Consider the following 20,527-nt stretch of genomic DNA (forward strand, 5'->3'; position numbering starts at 1 on the left):
TAGCACATAGCAAAGCAGTTCATGTCAGTATTTCAACAATGCTTTCCTACTCCCACAAAAGCCCTTCTGACTACCCAGGAAACCACACTGCAAGAGAGGAGATGGGTTGGGGACTGTTTTTTCCTAGGCCTGTGAAGTACCATAGTCACCTGTCAGGCTCTGAAGACCAAGGTGACAATCTCCAAAGACAGAAATACCATTTGACTTGACTGGTGCCCAAAGCAGGGATCAGTGCCTGGCATGTTCTAACATGTATTAAGTGAGTGCTAAAAGATGCCTGGACAATAGAAAGCCATTTACTGTTCTGTGCAATTTCACTGATTCTGCAGGGACGGTTGCTTTGTAGTTAGCTTGGTGTAGCAGTGGTGCCAATTTCACAACGGCGTTGGCTCCCCCAAAGGAACTTCCAGCACCCGGTTCAGAACTGAACAGCCCTTACATGCATAAATCATTAAGAGCTGCCATGTTCCCATTTTCTACCACGGAGGACTCAGTACAGGGAAGACTTGGCCTAATGCCTCACTGCCCAAAGATGGCCTTGGGGCAGCGAAGGCAGGAAGGAGATGGTGTGCTCAGGGTAAGAAGCTGAAGCCCTCTGAATCACCCCACCTCCCTAAAAGAAGTAGGACAATGTACAGCGGGGTGCAGCTTTAGCTCTGTCCAGTGGAGGCGAAGATGCAGCCTGTGCTCGTCCTGTGGCTGTTGATCCTGGACACTTTAATGAGCTCCCTGTAGCCCAGGAAGAGAACCGTCTTAAGCAGTGGTCTAGCCCACGGCCCCAGGCAGGCTGCTAGCTTCTGAGTACACAACCTCTATGAAGAGCCCATGATGATAGAGTTGGGAAACTTTCTCTGAAAAAGGCAGAGTGCAGTCCAAGTGAATGAACATCAGATGAACCAAGGGCTAGAAACCCACACAGTTAGTGTTGAGAGTAAACACAGCTTTTCCAGACAGCAATGTTTCCCAGCTGACAGGAAGTTAGGCAGCATTTTCTAGTTCGTCTTTCCCTTGGTTTTACTGACTGCCTATGTGCAGTCAGGGCCCTGAGACTGCTGATATGTATGTGCTGCCACCAGCAGCAGAGCGTCCCTTACTAGTCAGTCTCCTGCTCCAGAGGCCGCAAAGAAAGCTGGAGGCCCCTGACTTTGAAGGGACTTGAAATGACAGCTTTCATGGAGCCTGAAAGGCTCAGGCCAATTTGCCTCTCAGCTGGTTACAAGGCAGAATATGCAGCCATATTTGTATTAGTAATTTCTGTGGATCATCAGTACATGGAGGGACTTCGTTGCAGTGTCCAGGCCTGATGGACAGATTTTTAGGGAACAGGTATCAGTTAGGGAACAGGTATCAGGTACTGCCCAGCCAACTAAGAAATCCTGAATGGGCATGAAATCTTGGTAACCCAGAGTTGTCCTCTGGTAGAGATCACACAGCACCCCTGGTAACATATGGACAACACCAGGTCAGAATTCTTAGGGTGACCCAGCTGTAAAATTCTGTCTGTTCTGTGGCGCCCAGAACCGTTTGATGTCTATAGCATTAGCATGTCAGGTACTCTGATTGGTTTTAGGGACCAGAGATGAGTTGAAGTAGTCTCTTGCTCTTAAATAGCCCAAGCCTAACAGGACAGCCTTGCAGGGCAGATTAGCACTAAGTTGGGAAGAAGAACTACGGAGGGGTCCGACATGGCTGAGTGTGGAGCAGGACAAGTGAGACCGTGGCCTCAGAGGGCATACCAGCCAGCACTGGGGTGCTGGGCAAAGGGCTGCACAGCACAGCTTGGAGGAGTCAGGGCATCCGCATCTGGAAGTGCAGCATCATCTGTCCGTGTCTGTGGCCGTACAGTGAGAGAAGGCAAGAGGAGCTTGTCTGGGCTCACTGTGGTTTCTGCCTTTTCAGCCATCTCATTTCTAGGTTCACTGTTCGGCAGATCTGACTCTGACTCTGACATCTGACTCTGCCTTCTCTCTCCCCCTCTGCAGGAATTTTGGGTCATGAACACCTCAATCCAGAGCACAATCATTCTTCTCATTGAGCAAATCGTGGTGGCTCTTGGAGGTGAATTTAAGCTCTACCTGCCCCAGCTGATCCCACACATGCTGCGTGTCTTCATGCATGACAACAGCCAGGGCCGCATAGTCTCCATCAAGGTGAGCAGCTGGGGTCATCTGGAGAGGTTCCTGGCTGCCTCCGAGTCGTGGATGATAACTGAGCTGAGACCCTGTTCTGAGTGACATGCTGGTGTGCGGTCACCTAGCATTGGCAGTTTCATCCCCGAATATTCACAGTTCTCTCCTGATTATCCTTCTGTTTTGTCTCCTTTAATAGATTAGTCTTAGGAAAGGTTCCTCTCAAGCCAGGTATTATGTAGTGCCTGGTGTACATCGGCAGAGACAAAGCAAAGTAGCCTGTGCTCAACGTGGGAGAAGGGGAAAGCGGCACCGTAAAGAACGCAGTCCAGCCAGGCCAGGGTGCAGAGTCAGAGCTTGAGGACAGCTGTCTACAGACAGCTCCAGGACAGCCAAGGGGACAACTCTGTTTAAACAATAATCTTTGTGTAGGCCAGAGCTCTTCAACCTCCCTACAAAACTTTGAAGATTTATTTATTTATTTATTATATATAAGTACACTGTAGCTGTCAGACACACCAGAAGAGGGCATCGGATCTCATTACAGATGGTTGTGAGCCACCACGTGGTTGCTGGGATTTGAACTCAGGACCTCTGGAAGAGCAGTCAGTGCTCTTAACCGCTGAGCCATCTCTCCAGCCCCCCTACAAAACTTTGAATTTCCACCCCCTGCCCCAGCCGTGTCCCAGGCACTCGATGCCTTTCTGTATTTGTTCACCACCAGGCTCTTGCTCGCTTTTGCAGCTGTTAGCAGCGATCCAGCTGTTTGGCGCCAACCTGGATGACTATCTGCACTTGTTGTTGCCTCCGATCGTGAAATTGTTTGATGCCCCTGAAGTTCCACTGCCGTCGAGAAAGTAAGCACCCCGTTTTGCCAGGCCATCTTTGTGGGTGGTTTTTCTTTTTCAATCTGTCTTTATTTTACTTCAGAAATGTTCCAGATTATGGAGCTCCTACTGCTGCCCTCCTGTTGTGTGTATTTTGGACTCATGTCACTCGCAGGGCCTCACAGCCATTCCTCCCCTCCCCTCTGCTGTTGCTCAGGGAGCCTTCACCTGTTCTTGTTGCAGGGCAGCGTTGGAGACAGTGGACCGCCTGACAGAGTCCCTGGATTTCACTGACTATGCCTCCCGCATCATTCACCCGATTGTTCGCACGCTAGACCAGAGCCCAGAGCTGCGCTCCACAGCCATGGACACCCTGTCTTCACTTGTGTTTCAACTAGGGAAGAAGGTAAGAGGGGAGCTCTGAATGGACCCATGATTTCCTACCTCGTTCGGGAACTTGTGAACATTTCCAGTCCTTAGTACAAAGGTCAGTATGTGGGGCTCAGCCACTATTGATTGGAGAATATGAAATATTCCAGTTTTACTGTTCTTCCTTTGTTCCGCAGTTTAATCAGAGCACCTCTGTGGGTGAAGTGTTGTTCTAGACAGCACTGTAGAAAATAGCTGGAATGGAACTCAGTTGGTAGTGTGCTTACCTAGATCATGCAGGAAGCAAGCCCTGGGCTCTGACCCCAGGACTGCATAAAACTGGATGTGGTGGCGTTTGGTGAGGTTCAGGCAGGAGGGTCGGGAATTGGAGAACACCTTCAGCTACAACCCTGAGACATAGGAGACCCTGTCTGGGGAAAAGAAAAATACTTTTTTTCAAGAGGGAAGGAGAAAAGCAAATCTTCGTTCTTATAGGAAATACATTCTAGGGAAGTAAAGTGAGTGACCATCCACACACTCGGAGTGCTGAGTAAAAGTGGAGAGAAGTGGCGTCCCCACAGGGTAGATGGGAAAGACTTTCTGATGATCTGTTAAACAGAGGCCTGACTCCAGTAACCCCAGCTCCAGAGTTACCTGGAGATGCTATATACACAGGGCGAGGTGGGCAGGAAGATTTATGGCACAGCTGGAGAGCAGGACATCCCCAAAGTAATATGGGAGTCCTAACGTAGCTAAGGTAGAGATTAGACAGGGTTAGGTAGGGAGAAACTAAAGTTTGAAGCAGAGGTGTCCTTGAATTGAGCTCCATCAGCTTCCTTGTTCCTGGAAGCTTGTTGGGAATGGGGAACCTTGGGCTCAGGCTTCAGATTCAAGAACATCATGAGCCTCTGGGTACCAGTGCCCTCCATGGGAAGTCACTGTGGGCAGCACCATGAGGGCCTTGTCTTTTATGCTGAGCAACACTACAAGTCTTGGAAGACTCCGATCACAGGAAAAATAGAATGAACAATCTTTTAAAATGATGATTGCCAGTGATATATTCAGAATGGACTGCAGAGAAAGAGACCTGGGCGTGGAGGAAAGCCATGGAAGGCCACGGGGAATTGTCCCGGAGTTCCAGCTGGAGTGAGAAAGGTCTTCCAGGACTATTACCGGGAAGCAGCAGTGCTCCAGTGCACAGCAGTGTGCTGTCATCTGCTTCCACACTGAGTGTCTGTTGTCTCACTCTCCTGTTGTAGTACCAGATCTTCATTCCAATGGTGAATAAAGTCCTTGTGCGACACCGGATCAATCACCAGCGCTACGACGTGCTGATCTGCAGAATCGTCAAGGTGAGCAGGCAGGGCACTCTTCTGCCCTGAGCTCTCCAGCATCTTTCCTTTCTGGCATTTTACCAGCAAAGGGCAGGCCATTTTCTAGCCTTTCAGCCCTGGCTAGGACTGGCGGACATGCTGGAGAAGTATTTCTCAGCACTGTAGGCTGTGTGGTTTCTCTTCTCTGTATGGTTTCTGTCGAAGCGTCGCACTTCTGTCATGTGGCTGAAAAGTAGCCATGCACATAGCACAGAATTAATAAGTCTGGCCTCTGTCCAGTTAGATTTTATTTGTGGACATTGAAATTTGAGGTTCTCACAATTTTCATGAATTGTGAGGGATTAGATTTTATTTTAACCACTTGAGATTGAAATAAATTATTTTTAGCCCCTAGGCTGTATGAAAACAGGTAGCAGGCTGTGTGCCGTTTGTGCCCTAAACTGCTGACTGCTTATCTGTGCTCACAGTTTGCCTTTGCCCGGCTTCTGTGTGACTTACCCATTAAAGGTTTGCCCGTGACCCCAGCGGGGAGTTTGGGCACCATGGTTATTGGGCACAGGTGCAGTGTGCTCTTGCAGGTAGGAGTCTCCTCAGGTTCGTGTATGTTTGTAAGCTGGGCACAGCTATGGCGGTGCACGTGTTTTCAGTACATCTCTGCTTGCAGGGGTACACGCTTGCTGATGAAGAAGAAGACCCTTTGATTTACCAGCATCGAATGCTAAGGAGCAGCCAGGGAGATGCCCTGGCCAGTGGACCAGTTGAAACAGGACCCATGAAGAAACTGCATGTCAGCACCATCAACCTCCAAAAGGCAGGTCCATTGTTCCCAGGGGGAGTGGGAAGCAGGGCTGTTTTCCTCTCTCATTGAAATCCTCATCTCTTACCACCTTTAATTGACACCAGCTAATCGGCTTACTTCAGATCAATCACAGCTAAGTCCTGAGCTTAGGCCACTACTGTGTTTGTTTGCTTTGCTTTTTTGCTTACTCATTTTCCTCTGGGATTGCTGTTGCTCTGTGACAGGGTCATACTTTACAGCTCTGGCTAGTCCTGAACTCACTGTGTAGTCCAGGCCGACCTTAACTCGTAGCCACCCTGCTGCCCCGTTCTCCCAACAGGTGGCATTAAAGGTATGTGCTCCTGCCAGCACATCAGACATTTTGTTGTTATTTTTTTAGCACAGATTGGCCTCTAATTCATGTTCCTCCTGCCTCTACCTGCTACATGTTGGGATTACAGGTGTGTAATGGATTACAGCCATTTTTAATTTAGAAGATTTACTCCTTCTGTGTGTGTTTACACATGCATGCTTGGTCAGAAGAGAACCTTAGAGCCCCTTAAGTGGACTTAAGGATGGTGGCGAAGCACCATGTGGGTGTTGGGAACTGAACTCAGGACCTCTGCAAGAGCAGCAAGCCTCTTAACCGCTGACCATCTCTTCAGCCCCATTCAGCTGTAGTTTTTTTTTTTTTTTTTAAGATTTATTTATTTATTATATATGAGTACACTGTAGCTGTCTTCAGACATACCAGAAGAGGGCATCTGATCTCATTACAGATGGTTGTGAGCCACCACGTGGTTGCTGGGAATTGAACTCAGGACCTCTGGAAGAGCAGTCGGTGCTCTTAACTGCTGAGCCATCTCTCCAGCCCCTGTAATTTTTTTAATGTAGAAAATAAAGTATGTTTTGTGTTTGCTCACAACTTTAGTAGTAGGACCTTTTGTGGCAAAAAGAAAAACAAAAAAACAAAAAACAAAACAAAAACAGTGCTCTCAAGAGAACAAAGCTATTGTCTCAGTTTCTTTTCCTGCTGCTGTGTAAAAGACTCCCCCCAAAGCAACCTGAAGAGATGGGATGTATTTTTTGCTTAAAGTTGTAAAGGAACTTTAGTCCATAATGGCAGGGACAACATGGCAGTGGGAGCAGGAGGCTGGCTGGTCACATTTCATCCATACTCTGGAAGCAGAGACAGAGCAGGAAGTGGGGCTGAACTGTGACAGAGCCAGGTGAATCTGTGGGGGACATTTCTTATTCAAACCACAGAAGCTGGTAAGCCCTGATTAGCATAAATGGATGTGGGCTGTTGAAAGCAGTGATTATTTTATTTCTCCCTCTCATTGGGCTTTACTAATTTCTAGGGATCTTATTAAAATAGTCACTCCAATGTGAAATGTCTGAGGTCAGGGGAGATAACTATTTGAGCTCCCAGGTATGTCTGATACTTCCGGCCACGGACCACATTTTGAATATCAAACTTAGAACTTTGCTATTAAGTACTGAATTGTCTCTGCTGACCACAGCCTGTCTGACACATTTTGTTCATCTCTTTGAGTTAGACCGCCTGGATACAGTTTTTAAAACCTGAGGCTCGGTGTTCTAGCCGTGAGTGGCCAGGCTGGGATTCCACAAAGCGTTCAGGCTTCAGAGAACAACACAAGCAGCACATAGTGCACTGGGGCATCAAGCACTGCTAAGTCCACCACCTCACCAGTAGGTCCTCAGGCCTATGACACGGAAGCAGGCCCTGTGTGACACGGAAGCTGGCCCTGTGTGACACGGAAGCAGGCCCTGTGTGACACAGAAGCTGGCCCTGTGTGACACGGAAGCTGGCCCTGTGTGACACGGAACCAGGCCCTGTGTGACACGGAACCAGGCACTGTGTGACACGGAAGCAGGCCCTGTGTGACACGGAACCAGGTACTGTGTGACACGGAAGCAGGCCCTGTGTGACACGGAAGCAGGCCCTGTGTGACACGGAAGCTGGCCCTGTGTGACACGGAAGCAGGCCCCGTGTGACACGGAAGCAGGCCCCGTGTGACACGGAAGCTGGCCCCGTGTGACACGGAAGCTGGCCCCGTGTGACACGGAAGCAGGCCCCGTGTGACACGGAAGCAGGCCCCGTGTGACACGGAAGCAGGCCCCGTGTGACACGGAACCAGGCCCCGTGTGACACGGAACCAGGCACCGTGTGACACGGAAGCAGGCCCCGTGTGACACGGAACCAGGCCCCGTGTGACACGGAAGCTGGCCCCGTGTGACACGGAACCAGGCCCCGTGTGACACGGAACCAGGCCCCGTGTGACACAGAACCAGGCCCTGTGTGACACGGAACCAGGCCCTGTGTGACACGGAACCAGGCCCTGTGTGACACGGAACCAGGCCCTGTGTGACACGGAAGCTGGCCCTGTGTGACACGGAAGCAGGCCCTGTGTGACACGGAAGCAGGCCCTGTGTGACACGGAAGCAGGCCCTGTGTGACACGGAAGCAGGCCCTGTGTGACACGGAAGCTGGCCCTGTGTGACACGGAAGCAGGCCCTGTGTGACACGGAAGCTGGCCCTGTGTGACACGGAACCAGGCCCTGTGTGACACGGAACCAGGCCCTGTGTGACACGGAACCAGGCCCTGTGTGACACGGAAGCTGGCCCTGTGTGACACGGAACCAGGCCCCGTGTGACACGGAACCAGGCCCCGTGTGACACGGAACCAGGCCCCGTGTGACACGGAACCAGGCCCCGTGTGACACGGAACCAGGCACTGTGTGACACGGAACCAGGCATGCTCACCTTACATGTAAGGACACAGACACCAGATATCAAGTTCCAAAGGTCAGAGAGCCAGCAGTTACGTAACTGAGACTTAAATTCAAGCCTTTGAGTTCCTGGCTGTGGCTTTGGCCTCCACGATAGACTCCTCCCGAGCCTGATGTCCCCACGTACCTGCCCAAGCTGTCCCAGGAATACTTCGTGGGGCCAGGGATGGAACCTCGGGTCTCACACATGAAGTTCTCAGCCACTAAGCCACACCTCAACTCCTCCACAGAGCCCCCTTTCTGCCTGGAGAGGTCAGTGCTTTGAGGAGAGCTCCCGGTCCACTGATCCATGACCCGACAGTTTCCTCTGTCTGTCAGTTACTCTCTGTCAGACGAGTTGTGCTGTGTAACTGGTCTTTGCTTCTTTGTGGGTTCTTCTTTTCCCATTCTTTATCCTACTGCACCCCCAGTTTCACCCCTTACCACTAGATAGGAGAGAAAGGAGGATGGGGGGAGATAGATCGAGATCTGTGATCTGATTTCTTTCTCCTTTTTATCTTTGAGCACATCTATTAACAAACTACAACCAAGCCCACATGTAGGGCTCTAGCATTTATGTACCCTCTGAAAAATTCCCAAATGTCATATAGTCACAGAGACCATCTGCAGCTGGCAAAACCACACCTCTGCTAGAGCACGAGGCAGATCACAGTCAGCTGCTGCAAAGCAGCCCTATGTCCCATACCTGGAATTAAACAAAAACATATTCTTACAATATTTCTGTCTTGTTTTTAAAGAAACGAAAATTCCAGAATTCTTCCTATAGTGCTGAGCGCCCAGCTCACCTCTGCACTGCGGCGGCCCTTAGGCTTCATGGAAGGCACGTTCACTGAATGTGACAGACCTGTTCATGTTGGTTCTGCAGACTGCAATACCAACAGGTGACCTCTCCTGTGTTGCAGAGGCCACCAGTTTTACTTTATGTATTTTAACTAAACATCACTCTTTTTTATTTCCTGGAGGAAGGAGCTTCATCAGAATAGGTATGGGTCTACAAGTCAGAGCAGAATCATGGTAACATAGGGCAGAACCACAGTGACATTGGTTACCATGGCTGCACTTTGCAACAGACCCCTTAACCTTGATGGTATCTCATTGTCACCTATGCTGTCACAGGCCTGGGGAGCTGCCAGAAGGGTCTCCAAGGACGACTGGCTGGAGTGGCTGCGACGCTTGAGTCTGGAGCTGCTGAAGGATTCCTCATCACCTTCCCTGCGCTCATGCTGGGCCCTGGCCCAGGCCTACAACCCCATGGCCAGGTGAGCTGTGGAAAGCCAGAGCTCTCTGTCTGGCTCCCTTCCCTTCTTTCAAGGCTTTCCCCCTTGCCGTGGACACTTATCGTTTATAGTGAGGCATAAAACGGTCATGTAATTAATGGACAGCCAGTTGCATTAGGAGACAGCAGAAGCAAGGCATTTATGTCAGTTTTATCAACACAACTGGTTGGTTGTACATATTTAGCAATAGCCATGGGCTCCAAGATTACAGCTTTGATCATGATTTGCTTCCTCTAATTTATCTCAGGTTGTTTGTTTGTGTGTTTAATATTTGAAATGCCATGTCTAGAAGTTCTGTCTCTGTGGTGTCGGCTCACACATGCCTAGCTGATGGTGTGTCACCCTTCTACCCACATCACCTCTGAGCACATCCCCAGAGAAACTCTGGTGGCCATTTACGAACTCAGTCCCAAATTTAAGCCCTGGAGATCCACTGTTACCTCTGACTAGATAAGGAAAGCTTACTTGGAGTACAGCCTTGTAAGTCTGGTTAGCATTTCAATTTGGGGGTGGTTTTCTTCCTACCAAATTCCAAAGTTAAGCTGTGACTTAACCTTGAAGTGTGCAGTAACAACTGAGGAAGCATCAAGGTCTAAACCATCATTGCAGGGATGCACTACACTTCCTCTCCTCTCCTCTCCCACCACAGGCCACCGTGCCCAGAACAGTGGGGTGCAAGGTGGGGGTGGGCGTGGGAGGGTCCATCCATGTGACCCTGTGGCGATTTCTCAGAAACCGCTCTTTCTGTTGGAGACCAGCCAGAAGCCTTGCATACCTCCGTGTGGATTCTCTGCTGGTGCTTCGAGCATGTTGTCTTCTCTCTCTCACGTAATCATCCACTGAACCATTCTGAATATGTTTGCAAGTCAGTAGCAGATGCTGCCTTGGCCATTTTTGATCTTAAGAATTTGGACACTGTCCAGGAAATGTTCCAAGGATCACATAAGGACTGTCACTTCCTCAGTCTGTTCACTTAGAAGTTCTCCGTCTTTCTGTTCATCCCAGTGAAGAGAAACAAGGCAGAAACTGCCAGGAAACATCACTGTGAAGACAAATTAGTTCCAGTGTTCTCCTCCCCACCCTGCTCTCCCATAGTCCCTGTCTATCATGTCTGTACCTGCCCTAAAGGAGAGTGTTTCATTGCTAGGCTTGGTGACGAATTAGGCCTAAAAATCACAGCAGTTGGGAGGTTGAAGCAGGAGAATTGCTATGAGTTTGAAACCGGTCTGGGCTACAGCATGAGACCTAGCTCAAACAAACATAAGATCAATAGTCAGTGGGTACATGTGGCTCTCTTAATCTAAAGTTCCCTCCCTCGCTCACCACAGATCAGATGTTTGGTGACCAGCAGTTACTCTGCCGCCTGGGGAAGGTTTAGGTAGCATCAGCAATGCCGTCAGCAGCCCTGCTCCTTGTAACCCAACTGCAGTGCCAGAAATGGGTTCATGGTGCTTGCGGCACCCAGCAGAGGTGCATCCTTCTCCATCCCGTGTTTGCAGGGATCTCTTCAACGCTGCGTTTGTGTCCTGCTGGTCTGAACTGAATGAAGACCAACAAGATGAGCTCATCAGGAGCATTGAGTTGGCTCTCACTTCTCAAGACATTGCTGAAGTCACACAAACCCTCTTGAACTTGGCTGAGTTCATGGAGCACAGTGACAAGGTGAGACAGTGATAGGACACCAGCTGGCAGAAGGGAAGCAACCACGCACCTACCCTTGTGTGTGCCCCATCTACTGTGTCTCTGTGCTTTACTCTGTAGGGCCCCCTACCACTGAGAGATGACAATGGCATCGTGCTGTTGGGTGAGAGAGCTGCCAAGTGCCGGGCATATGCCAAAGCACTACACTACAAAGAGCTGGAGTTCCAGAAGGGGCCCACGCCTGCCATACTTGAGTCCCTCATCAGGTAAGCCATGGACACTTATCTTCCCCCACTGCTGGTCCCCTTGCCCTGGAGTCAGGTGGAGAGTTCAGCTGTGTGGAGTCTGTCACCAGGTCTGGCTGGCACATTTAAATACATGGTTACAGATGGCTGTCAGCACTCAAGCCACGCTGTCACATCTCTCAGTCCCTGACACCTCTACTCCCGTTGCCTCCCAGCCTGTGCTTTCTCGTCCCAGGGAAGTCAGTGGGACGAAGCTCTGCCCACAGCAGCCTGGGGAAGGCACATGGGTATCTAAGTTGGGTGATGCTTCTGAGCGATTAGGGCATCCTGGTTCCTGGGTTCAGGGGCCACTCACAGGCAGGGTCGGGTCTACAGACCATTGTCTTTTAGTGCCCATTCCTCTTCCTTTGGAGCTCTGAACATAAAGCATAAAGTCTGAGAGGCAGTGATCTTTTCCCTGATTTCCGTGATCATTCTTCCTCTCCTAAGATGGTTTTGAGTCTTCTGGGTACAGAAAAGGAAGTTGTTTAATAAATTTTATGCTGTTAGAAATTACAAGCAGCCGGAAACATGAGCATCAGCTCCTAGAGAACTGTTCACTTCCCAACTGAGTCTAGAGAACATTAGCTCTGGAGTCTAATCATCTCCATGGGGATGCTAACATGGTTCATCATTTAACTGCAGATAACTCAGGAAAAATCAACAGCTAGTAAGTTGCTGGGCAGACAGACCCTGCCGAGCGGAATGCCTCAGCAGCCGAGCCCAGTGCTCATTCTCCCTTTAGTAGGATCCAAAAGGTCAAAATAGAATCCTGCTTCTGCTAGATCCACTGACACAGAGAATGATGATTTCTGAAGTGCCTTGTGGGAAGTTACAGACGTGCCACCCCCTGTTTCTTAATTGTAAATCCCGTTCTTAGGGAAGCGTGTGCTCTAAGCTGTTCAGACTGCGTTCAGCTGACGGAGCTCAGGTGCCTGTGTGCCCTTCGGGTGGCCTCCCGCTCCTCCCCAGTTCCTTTCTTTGCCTCAGCTGCAGCTTTCACCCCCAGTGACGTCACACTGACACAGCCGAGTTGCATTGCAGTGCTGACACAGCGAGTTGCACTGCAATGCCGTCTTCACTAGGGAAAGTTGTTTTATTGCTTCTGGAAGTTGTTGGATCATTTTTGGTTATTTGATTTCATTTTGGTTTGGTTTGATTTGTTTTTATAGCACAGAATGAACTTAGACTGCTCCTGCCTCAATTCTATGATTATAGACTTGCCCCCACCCGCAGCTTGCTGAAGTTTAAGGAAAAGCTTTGGGCAAAGCTGCTGCTGGGAGGCTGCCCCACCCTTCACCCCCAGAGTACAGGTGAGGGTCTCTGGCTCCCCCAGGTCCTGGCACTTTGACTCGTGTGCCAGCTGTGTGCTCTTGAGTGTGTGCCTCTCAGGCCACTGCCTGAATTCCGGCCCATCTCCCCAGCAAGCCGAAGGTGCCCGGCCTGCTAACTCCCCTCCCACACATACATCGGTTGATTTCTTTTTTCCCCCAACTTTTCCTCCTTGTTAATTTACCTATTCTCAGAGCTTATAGTGATACATACACTTACTTTAACCAGTTCTTTCTGGTTTCTTGGTTTTGTTTTTAAAAAACACGTTGCCCTTTTAGCCAGATGTTGTGATGCACACTGTAATCTCAGGACTCCAGAGGCCGGCATGGGAAGCTTTTCTGCTTTGTTTCAGTCTGTTCCCTGTGTGTTGCCTTTCTTACCTACCTGAGGGCGAATTAAATCCTACATGTAATCTCCAAGCTGGGTCACTACTGAGACAATATAAGCTTGAAGCTCACCTAGATGAGAGAGTATAATCACTTCTCTGGGGAACAGTGGATTAGAAGGAAGTGGATTGTAGGAAGCACGTATAATAGCCAGTTATCCAGCGCGTGAGGACAGAGTCTGTTAGCCTGCCTATTGTGGTGGTGGTGATGGTGATGGTGATGGTGATTGTGATGGTGGTTGTTTTGAGACAGGATTTCTTTGTGTAGACTAAGCTGGCCTCAGCCGAGATCTGCTAGCCTCTCCATCACAAGTACTCGGATTAAAGTGGTGCACAACAGCCAGCCTTTTCTCTGCTCGGTAGAATGGAGGACCTCACAAAGCTGTGCGTCCTCTGTCCTATCACAGGTCATCTCCTTGTGAATTTTTCTGGTTGAGATATCTGCATAGATAAAGGACTGCATGCACAAGGACCGGGGCTCCCTGGCTGGACCTGCTTGTCAGGCTGATTGTGAGCATCCTCTGAATGGCGCTGTTATCTGTGGAACTCCTCTTGGTTTCTAAAAGGGCCCGGACAGAACAGAATGCCCTTTGTCTTAGCCACACGCACCTCTGCTTCTGGTTCCTAGTGGTGCTGTCTTCTCTCTGGTGAGAGGCTGTGGTCACCATCCTTGGTGTCACCCATCAGCTAGTACCAAAGTACCAGAGTGTGTGTGCTTGGGAAATGGAGGAGCTAGCAATGCCTTGTCCGTTCTCTACCCTCCCTCTTGCCATCTCCGAGAAGGTTCTTGGATATGGGGATCATAGTAAATGAAAGGAGAACCATCAGCGTTTGTGTGGCCTCCTTCCTCTGCACATGCCAGGGAAGCCTGTTCCACCCGATTCTCCAAGCCTTGTGGTTCTGGGCATTGTGTTCTCCTGCCTGCCTGAGGAAGTTTCTGTTTGAATAGCTCTCCCCCTGGGAATCCCTGTTTCATGTAGCTTCTTTTCTCACATTATTTCTGTGAAAAATCCCCAAAGTTCCTTCCTGCTCATGAGGGGAAGTTGATTCCTAGCAGTCGCAGAAGTTATTAGTGGGAATCATGGCTTATCTTGTACTGACTCCTCTAGAGGGCAGCTCTTTGTGTAGGGGGCAGAACCTCTGGACATCCCGTGGTGAAGGGAGGAAGCAGAAACGTGTCCTTGTAAAGTGTCCTGAGAGCACATTGGTGTGGGGCTGGCAGTGCTGAGCTCTGCTCCTACTCTGCAGTGGCTTCTACCTTTTCCACTCCTCTCCTTTCCCCTCCCATTTTTTTAGGGTGGGAGTAGGGGGTCTTGCTTCGTCAGTTTCCTTTTTTTTTTCCGGAGCTGGGAACCGAACCCAGGGCCTTCCGCTTCCTAGGCAAACGCTCTACCACTGAGCTAAATCCCCAACCCCTCGTCAGTTTCCTTGAACAAACTAATTTTGACTTCTCTAAGTGCACTGTAGCTGTCTTCACACACACCAGAGGAGGGCATCAGATCCCATACAGATGGGTGTGAGCCACCATGTGGTTGCTGGGAATTGAACTCAGGACCTCTGGAAGAGCAGTCAGTGCTCCTAACCACTGAGCCATCTCTCCAGCCCCATTCTGACTTCTTACCTACAGTTTTCATCATGTGCTCAATGGTAATAATAAAAATTCAAAAGAAAATCATCAAATTTTGATAGTATTTATTGTAAAAGAAAAAGATATTTTGAATATTCAAAATGAAAACTACAATATTTTATTTTTACAAGGAAGATGCTTCTCTATATAGCACAAGTTTTAAACCACAGCGCCATGTACCCTTATTTTCCAGGCATTTTTGTTAAAGGGGATCTGTTTGAGTCTGTTTCTTACAGAATAAGTAAAAAAAAAAAAAAAAAAAAAAAAAAAAAAAGAATGTTTTTTGATGGAGAGTGAAGGCAGTGTTGTGATCACCCAGAGACTGTGCTCGCCTCCCCGCTGGTCCTCTCTCTCTCCCACGTTAGGCCCACAGTGTGCTTTATAGTACTGTTCTCTCCCCCAGGATTCTGCCTGCAAGGCCTAACTAAGACCCTGGAGATGCCTTGAAGCAAGTCCAATCTGGACAGCTGGTCTTCAGCTCCACATTTTTTGTGTCTTAAAATTCCTATATGCTGGTTATGGTGGTGCAGGCCTTTTAATCCCTGCACTTTGGAAGCAGAAGCAGATCTCTTTAAGTTCAAGGCCAGCCTGGTCTACATAGTAAGTTCCAGGACAGCAAGAGCTGTGTAGAGAGACCCTGTGTCACAAAGGAAAACAAAACAAATCCTATAGACACAAGGAAGTGTCATGGGACCTAAGAAGGGGAAGCCCCTTCTCCACCATCTGCTTTCATTTTTCATGGCCTCTCCACGGAGGGTCACAACAGTTCCTTTTATTTTTCTTTTCCCTCATGTCATCTGAGCCTCAGGTAGGGGAAACAGGTTTCGTGACCTCAGGGTCACTGTTGAGCACAGCTAAGGGTGTGGAGGATGAGCTTCTGCTCTGTGGGCCCACTCAGTCCTCCCCTGAGGCACCATGGCACCTACTGGCCTGGTGCCATCTGCTAATGTGCACTGTTTGGTCTGTGTGGTTCTGTTGTGTGTGCATGTGCTCTTGTGTGCACAGGTGAAGTTGTGTCACGCTCCTGGATGATAAACTGTCCCCTTCCTACCTTTTGTCCACCCTCTTCCCATCCTGCTCTCCCTCCTCAGCCTCCGCCTCACATAGCTCTGCAGCAACCTTCTCCTAGGGCGTGAAGGCTTCTGGACGGATCTTCATCTCCACCCGTTTGAGGGAATAGTTGGCTCCATGCCAGCCATACCAGCTGATGCCATCCATGTGCTTCCGGTGCTCCCCCAGGCGGTAGTACACCCCATTGAGGTTGGAGTCTGTGCAGCAGTTGTACCAGTAGCCACCTGGCGTGAGACACAGCTAGTAGGCTGGGGATGCCCTCCCTAGATTCTGGCTGATTGATGGCGTTAAAGCAAAGGAGACAGCACAGCCAGAGCACCTGCAGCAAATCTGCAGCTCACTGCTGTCCTTAGTGGACCCAGCCCTCCCCTGCCTCCCAGGTCTCACCTTTTCGGAGCTGTGCACACTTGTCCAAGCAGTTGTCATTGTCCTTGTCCTTGGTGCTGAAGACGGTGTTGTTATGATAGAGGAGAGCGTCCTTCCCCACGTTGCCACTGTAGTTCCCCAGGAAGAGGCGGTAGCTGTTCAGTTCATTGCCCAACGCAAAGTAGCTGTACTCTGCGTAGCGTGCGTTGCCCTCCCAGTCCTGCCAAGGAAGAGCAGAGCCTTAGGGAAACCACAGAGGACTTCATTGCTGCAGACCCCATCCTTTCCTCACTCACTAGCCCCGCAGCTAAACCTCTCTTCAGAGGTGGAACTCTGGTAAGACTATTACAGGTTGCCATGTTAGCTAGAAGTCAGCATAGAAAGGTCTGAGACCAAACTTGGGTCTGGGTCCATGTGGCCTGGATCGTTCTGTCTGTAACCCTTCATGCCTCTGTCTGAAGGGGCAGATGTGTGATTTTTGTTAAATCTCACTCTGAGATGCTGTAGGAGTAAGTAGGCTGGCATCGTGCTTGAAGCCAGCTAAAGGGGCCACCACGCAGCCCCAGTGAGGCTTGTACTTAACAAGATCGCAGAGCAAAGGAGATGGTGTTTCCATCCCAGTCGCTATGGGTCTTCCTGGACCTCGGTCAGCTGCAGTTCAGTTTTGCTTAGAGATAGAAATAAACTGTCCAGGGACACTGCTGCCCTGACTCTGCACACCTGAAGTGAGCAGACTGTGGCGATGCCTCTGAACCCTGTGTGCAGTAGGCCTGGGCCAGTCAGGCCTTACAGCTCAAGCTTACCTCCAGCTCCACACGAAGCCTTGTTGGCTGCCTGGTAAGCCGGTGAATATGTTCATTCCCTAGCCAGAAGTCGCCTCGAATGCTGCCAAACCCTTGCTTATACTGTTTCCAGTCTTGGTAGAAGGAGACTAGGCCACTCTTGCGCCTCTGGATGATGGTCCAGCCTCCTCCTGAAGTTTCCATGTCACAGAACACCTAAAGCAGAAAGGATCCTCTGGGCAGGTGCAAGGGCAGGGGCAGGAGCTTAAGGACAGACTTCCAAACCTATGTGCTGTACCTGTTGTGTTAGTGGTCCTTGTGCTCCCTGCATAATCCAGCAGAGACACTGCCCCCCAGTGTGGAGGGCCAAGGGCACAATGGTTACCTTGGGAATGAGTGTACCTGGGGCAGGGCCGGCAGTGTGAACACAGTGTAAGTGGGAAATGAGGTACTTCTGTGTGTCTCCTCCTAATGACTTCTCTCCTCTCCTAGAGAGAGATCTGAACTCATTCTATGTCGCAAGAACTGGGACAGTCGATGTCTGACTGATACTCTGCCAACGGAGGGCGGAATAGAGGCAGAGCCCCATAAATTGAGCTTCTCACAGCTCCATCATAGGGCACGTTTGCTTTTTAGAATTTCCCTTTCTGTAGACCAGGGTTGTCCTGTTGTCACTGTGCCTTTTAAGGTGGAGGACAAAGAGTAGGACATGGCACTGTTGACCTCACCTCTAACTCAGGGCTGCCCAGGAACTCATCTGGAGGAAGCTTGTACACTCCAGAGATTCGGTAGTTCTTCTGGTACAGGGAGGAACAGTCGTAGATGGCATCTGTGAGGGGAACAGAGTGGACAGAGATTCAGGCCTTGAGTTTGGGGGGGCATGTCTGCTGCATCTGAGCTGGGTTCAAAACCGAGACTTTATTTCTGCCCATGGTGCCTGTGGGTAGTTCCCCCGAGGTATCGAGTTCAAGAAGTGCATCAGGACCGAGGGGGATGTTTGGGCTTCCTTGGTTATGAGGCCATAGAGTAAGGAAACTCTTTACCTGTGCCAAGGCACCATTAAGCAGGAAGCTTCAGGCTAAGTCTATATAGGACATCCTGTTGTGGTGCTAGGCTGTAAATTCTGGAAACAGTAATAGGATGGTCTGCAAAGGCCACTTGGCAGCTACCCTAGGAGAAGCTTCAGACTTCTTGAGTCAGACCTCAGCTAGAGGCCAACTCCTGAGTATCTCGGGGAGTTTGGTTTGGTGGTGTTTCTCAGCTAACAGCCAACAGGTACTCAAATTAAGGGAGACAGATTTGAATCTTATCCCTCCCCAATCTCACATCACTAGACGTTCAAATGAAAACCAAAACTCCAAGCAGCCCTTTGAGACTGTTCCCTGAAAGTTTTGATAAATCAAGGTAATGAGGTTTTCCCACTTCCCCTTGGGCTTGATTTGAAAGCGTCTGTGGCTGCCTTGCAGCTGCTGCTTTGTACTGAGGCTTCAAAGACGCAGCTGTTTGTAGTAGAGTCTGTGGCTGTTGTCCACAGGATACTTCTGCACTTGTCTTGGGACTTTTTCCTTGGTGCCCCCTGGGCTGGAGGCTTAGGGGAAAGCACAGGTGAAAGTGGGAGATTCCAAAGTGCCTGTCCCCTCAGCAGAGCATGCTGGGAAAGGGGAATGTGCTATACCTGCCCTTCCTCCTGCGACTTCTAGGAGCAAGAAGTGGTGCAGTCAGCCCTGCGTCTGGCCTGGTTTACATGACCATTTTCATCTCACAGAGCAAATAAAGACTCACTTTTTTGGTAAATGAGAACCCCTAACTTTCTGTTCTCAAACCGAGGTCAGGAGAACTACGCTTTGAAATCATTTGTATTTGTTTAACCAGCTACCTTGGGCAAAACTTCTTCTTTGTCTGAACCAAGGGTAGCCAGGTCTTACTCAATAGGAGCTAATCATGTCTTCTTGACTTGGGTTATTGTGCAGTAAGCATTAGTAAGAAATGCTTCATCTATAAAATATAATCATTCCAAATGTTTTCCAGTAACCTCAGAAAATTAGATCTTTCTCTGAGCAGCAATTCATCTCTTGGCTCATCTGGGCCAGGTTACCCAGCAACTGACTGTTGTTTTCCCGAGAACTCACTGTGTGTGCCTTCCTTATTTTCAGCCACTGAAGTCAGCACTTCAGCAGCACCTTCATTGTTCTCTCTGTTATTTGGGAGAGCTGTACTAGCAATCATGGGAGAAAGTGGATCAGAACTGTACAGCACCAAGTGTCTGTCCTTTGTTGAATACAAAGGTTTTCTTCAAATGGCTACAGGCTGTGATATCCTGGCTAAGCTTACAGGACATCACTAACCCAAACAAAGATGGTGCATCCCCAAAAGCCCCCCAGAGTTGTGCTGAGTGGGCAATCCAGAAGCAGACTGGAACCAGGAGACTTAGCAGGAGCATGGTGAGGGAGGAGTGTGGGGACAGCGCTTACCTGCCGAGGTCTGTGTGACGGTCTGTGCAGCCTGTAACTGCATGATGTCGATCTGGTTGTTCATCTCAGAGTACTTGCTCTCAGCAGTGGTGAGCCGAGACTCCATGCGCTTGCTGCTGCTCTCCAGCTCCATCACCTGCATGACCACACTGACCCAGTCGCTCTCCTGCTTCCTGCTCAGCTCACCCAGCAGACTGCTGAGGTTGGCGACCTGGGCCTTGAGCTCCCTCATCTCCTCACAGCAGCCGGCTGCTTTGAGCTGTGTCTTGCGTTTATGAGGCTTCTGCAGCCACACGGGGCGACTGACAGAGGCTACCAGGAGAATGCATAGCCAGGTGGTCCTCAGCATTGTGTGCAGGCCTCTGGGGCAGGTCTTCCTCCTAGAGTCTGTATTCAGCAGAACTAGGAAGCTTAGTGTTTGACTCACAAGGGCAGTTTTCTTCCTTCCTCGTGGTCTCCTTCCTCTGTGTGCCTTTCTTAAAGCTGGAGTTTCTGAAACGGAGCTTGGTGGGTATTTAAACACTTTTCCTTCCCAAGTCTGAATACCCCACCAAGGCAGCATCTTAAATATTGTTGGTGCCTGTACCTCCACCCCTAGGGCCCTGTGTGCTAAAGCCCCTCCCACCTCATCTGGGAGGGTCAGGTGCCTGTTGGGTGAAGTCAGCACAAACCTAGGCCAGAGGAGAGGAGGAGGAGGATGGACAGGGCGAGTGTTTGTTTCCTTGTCTGTACAGTCTGTGTGCTCAGACGGGAGCTGTGAACGTGTTTCCAGTTGTGCCTAGTAGATTATGGCCTGCCAGCCACTGGCTCAGCTCTGTCAGCAGACAGGCCAAGTGAAAGGCTTTCCCAACTCCTGTCTGAAGGTTATGTAAGACTGAGGGCGAGGTAGCTAAAAGGAGCTGGAATGGAGACTGCTGAGCCAGGGAGGCTGGCTAAGGTAATCCGTGCTCTTTACTTAAGGTTCTGGCTTATGTGGGCTAAGCCGAGTTCTCACAGGACTGGATACGTCCTTTCTGGTCATCATTCAGTGTTCCACAGAA

The 20,527-nt window shown here is 49.9% G+C and overlaps 2 protein-coding genes across 3 annotated transcripts in view; one reads left to right on the forward strand and one right to left on the reverse strand.

Annotated features, from left to right (window-relative positions):
• Nucleotides 1-20,527, forward strand: part of Mtor (mechanistic target of rapamycin kinase) — a 109,777-nt gene that overhangs the window by 32,508 nt on the left and 56,742 nt on the right. Inside the window, 8 exon segments of one of the 2 annotated variants that reach the window (NM_019906.2) lie at nt 1,983-2,150; nt 2,874-2,986; nt 3,200-3,362; nt 4,585-4,677; nt 5,324-5,470; nt 9,368-9,510; nt 11,028-11,190; nt 11,290-11,435. In NM_019906.2, the coding sequence (NP_063971.1) occupies nt 1,983-2,150; nt 2,874-2,986; nt 3,200-3,362; nt 4,585-4,677; nt 5,324-5,470; nt 9,368-9,510; nt 11,028-11,190; nt 11,290-11,435 (1,136 nt within the window). 2 annotated transcript variants of the gene reach the window in all.
• On the reverse strand, nt 14,848-20,027 carry Angptl7 (angiopoietin like 7). Its single transcript, NM_001420997.1, is given in 5 exon segments — nt 14,848-16,092; nt 16,256-16,454; nt 17,038-17,232; nt 17,745-17,845; nt 19,488-20,027. Coding segments are annotated over 5 exon segments (1,014 nt in total). The 5' UTR covers nt 19,837-20,027; the 3' UTR covers nt 14,848-15,922.

This window comes from Rattus norvegicus, chromosome 5, assembly GCF_021556685.1.
Source record: "Rattus norvegicus strain SHRSP/BbbUtx chromosome 5, alternate assembly SHRSP_T2T, whole genome shotgun sequence".
NCBI lineage: Eukaryota > Metazoa > Chordata > Mammalia > Rodentia > Muridae > Rattus > Rattus norvegicus.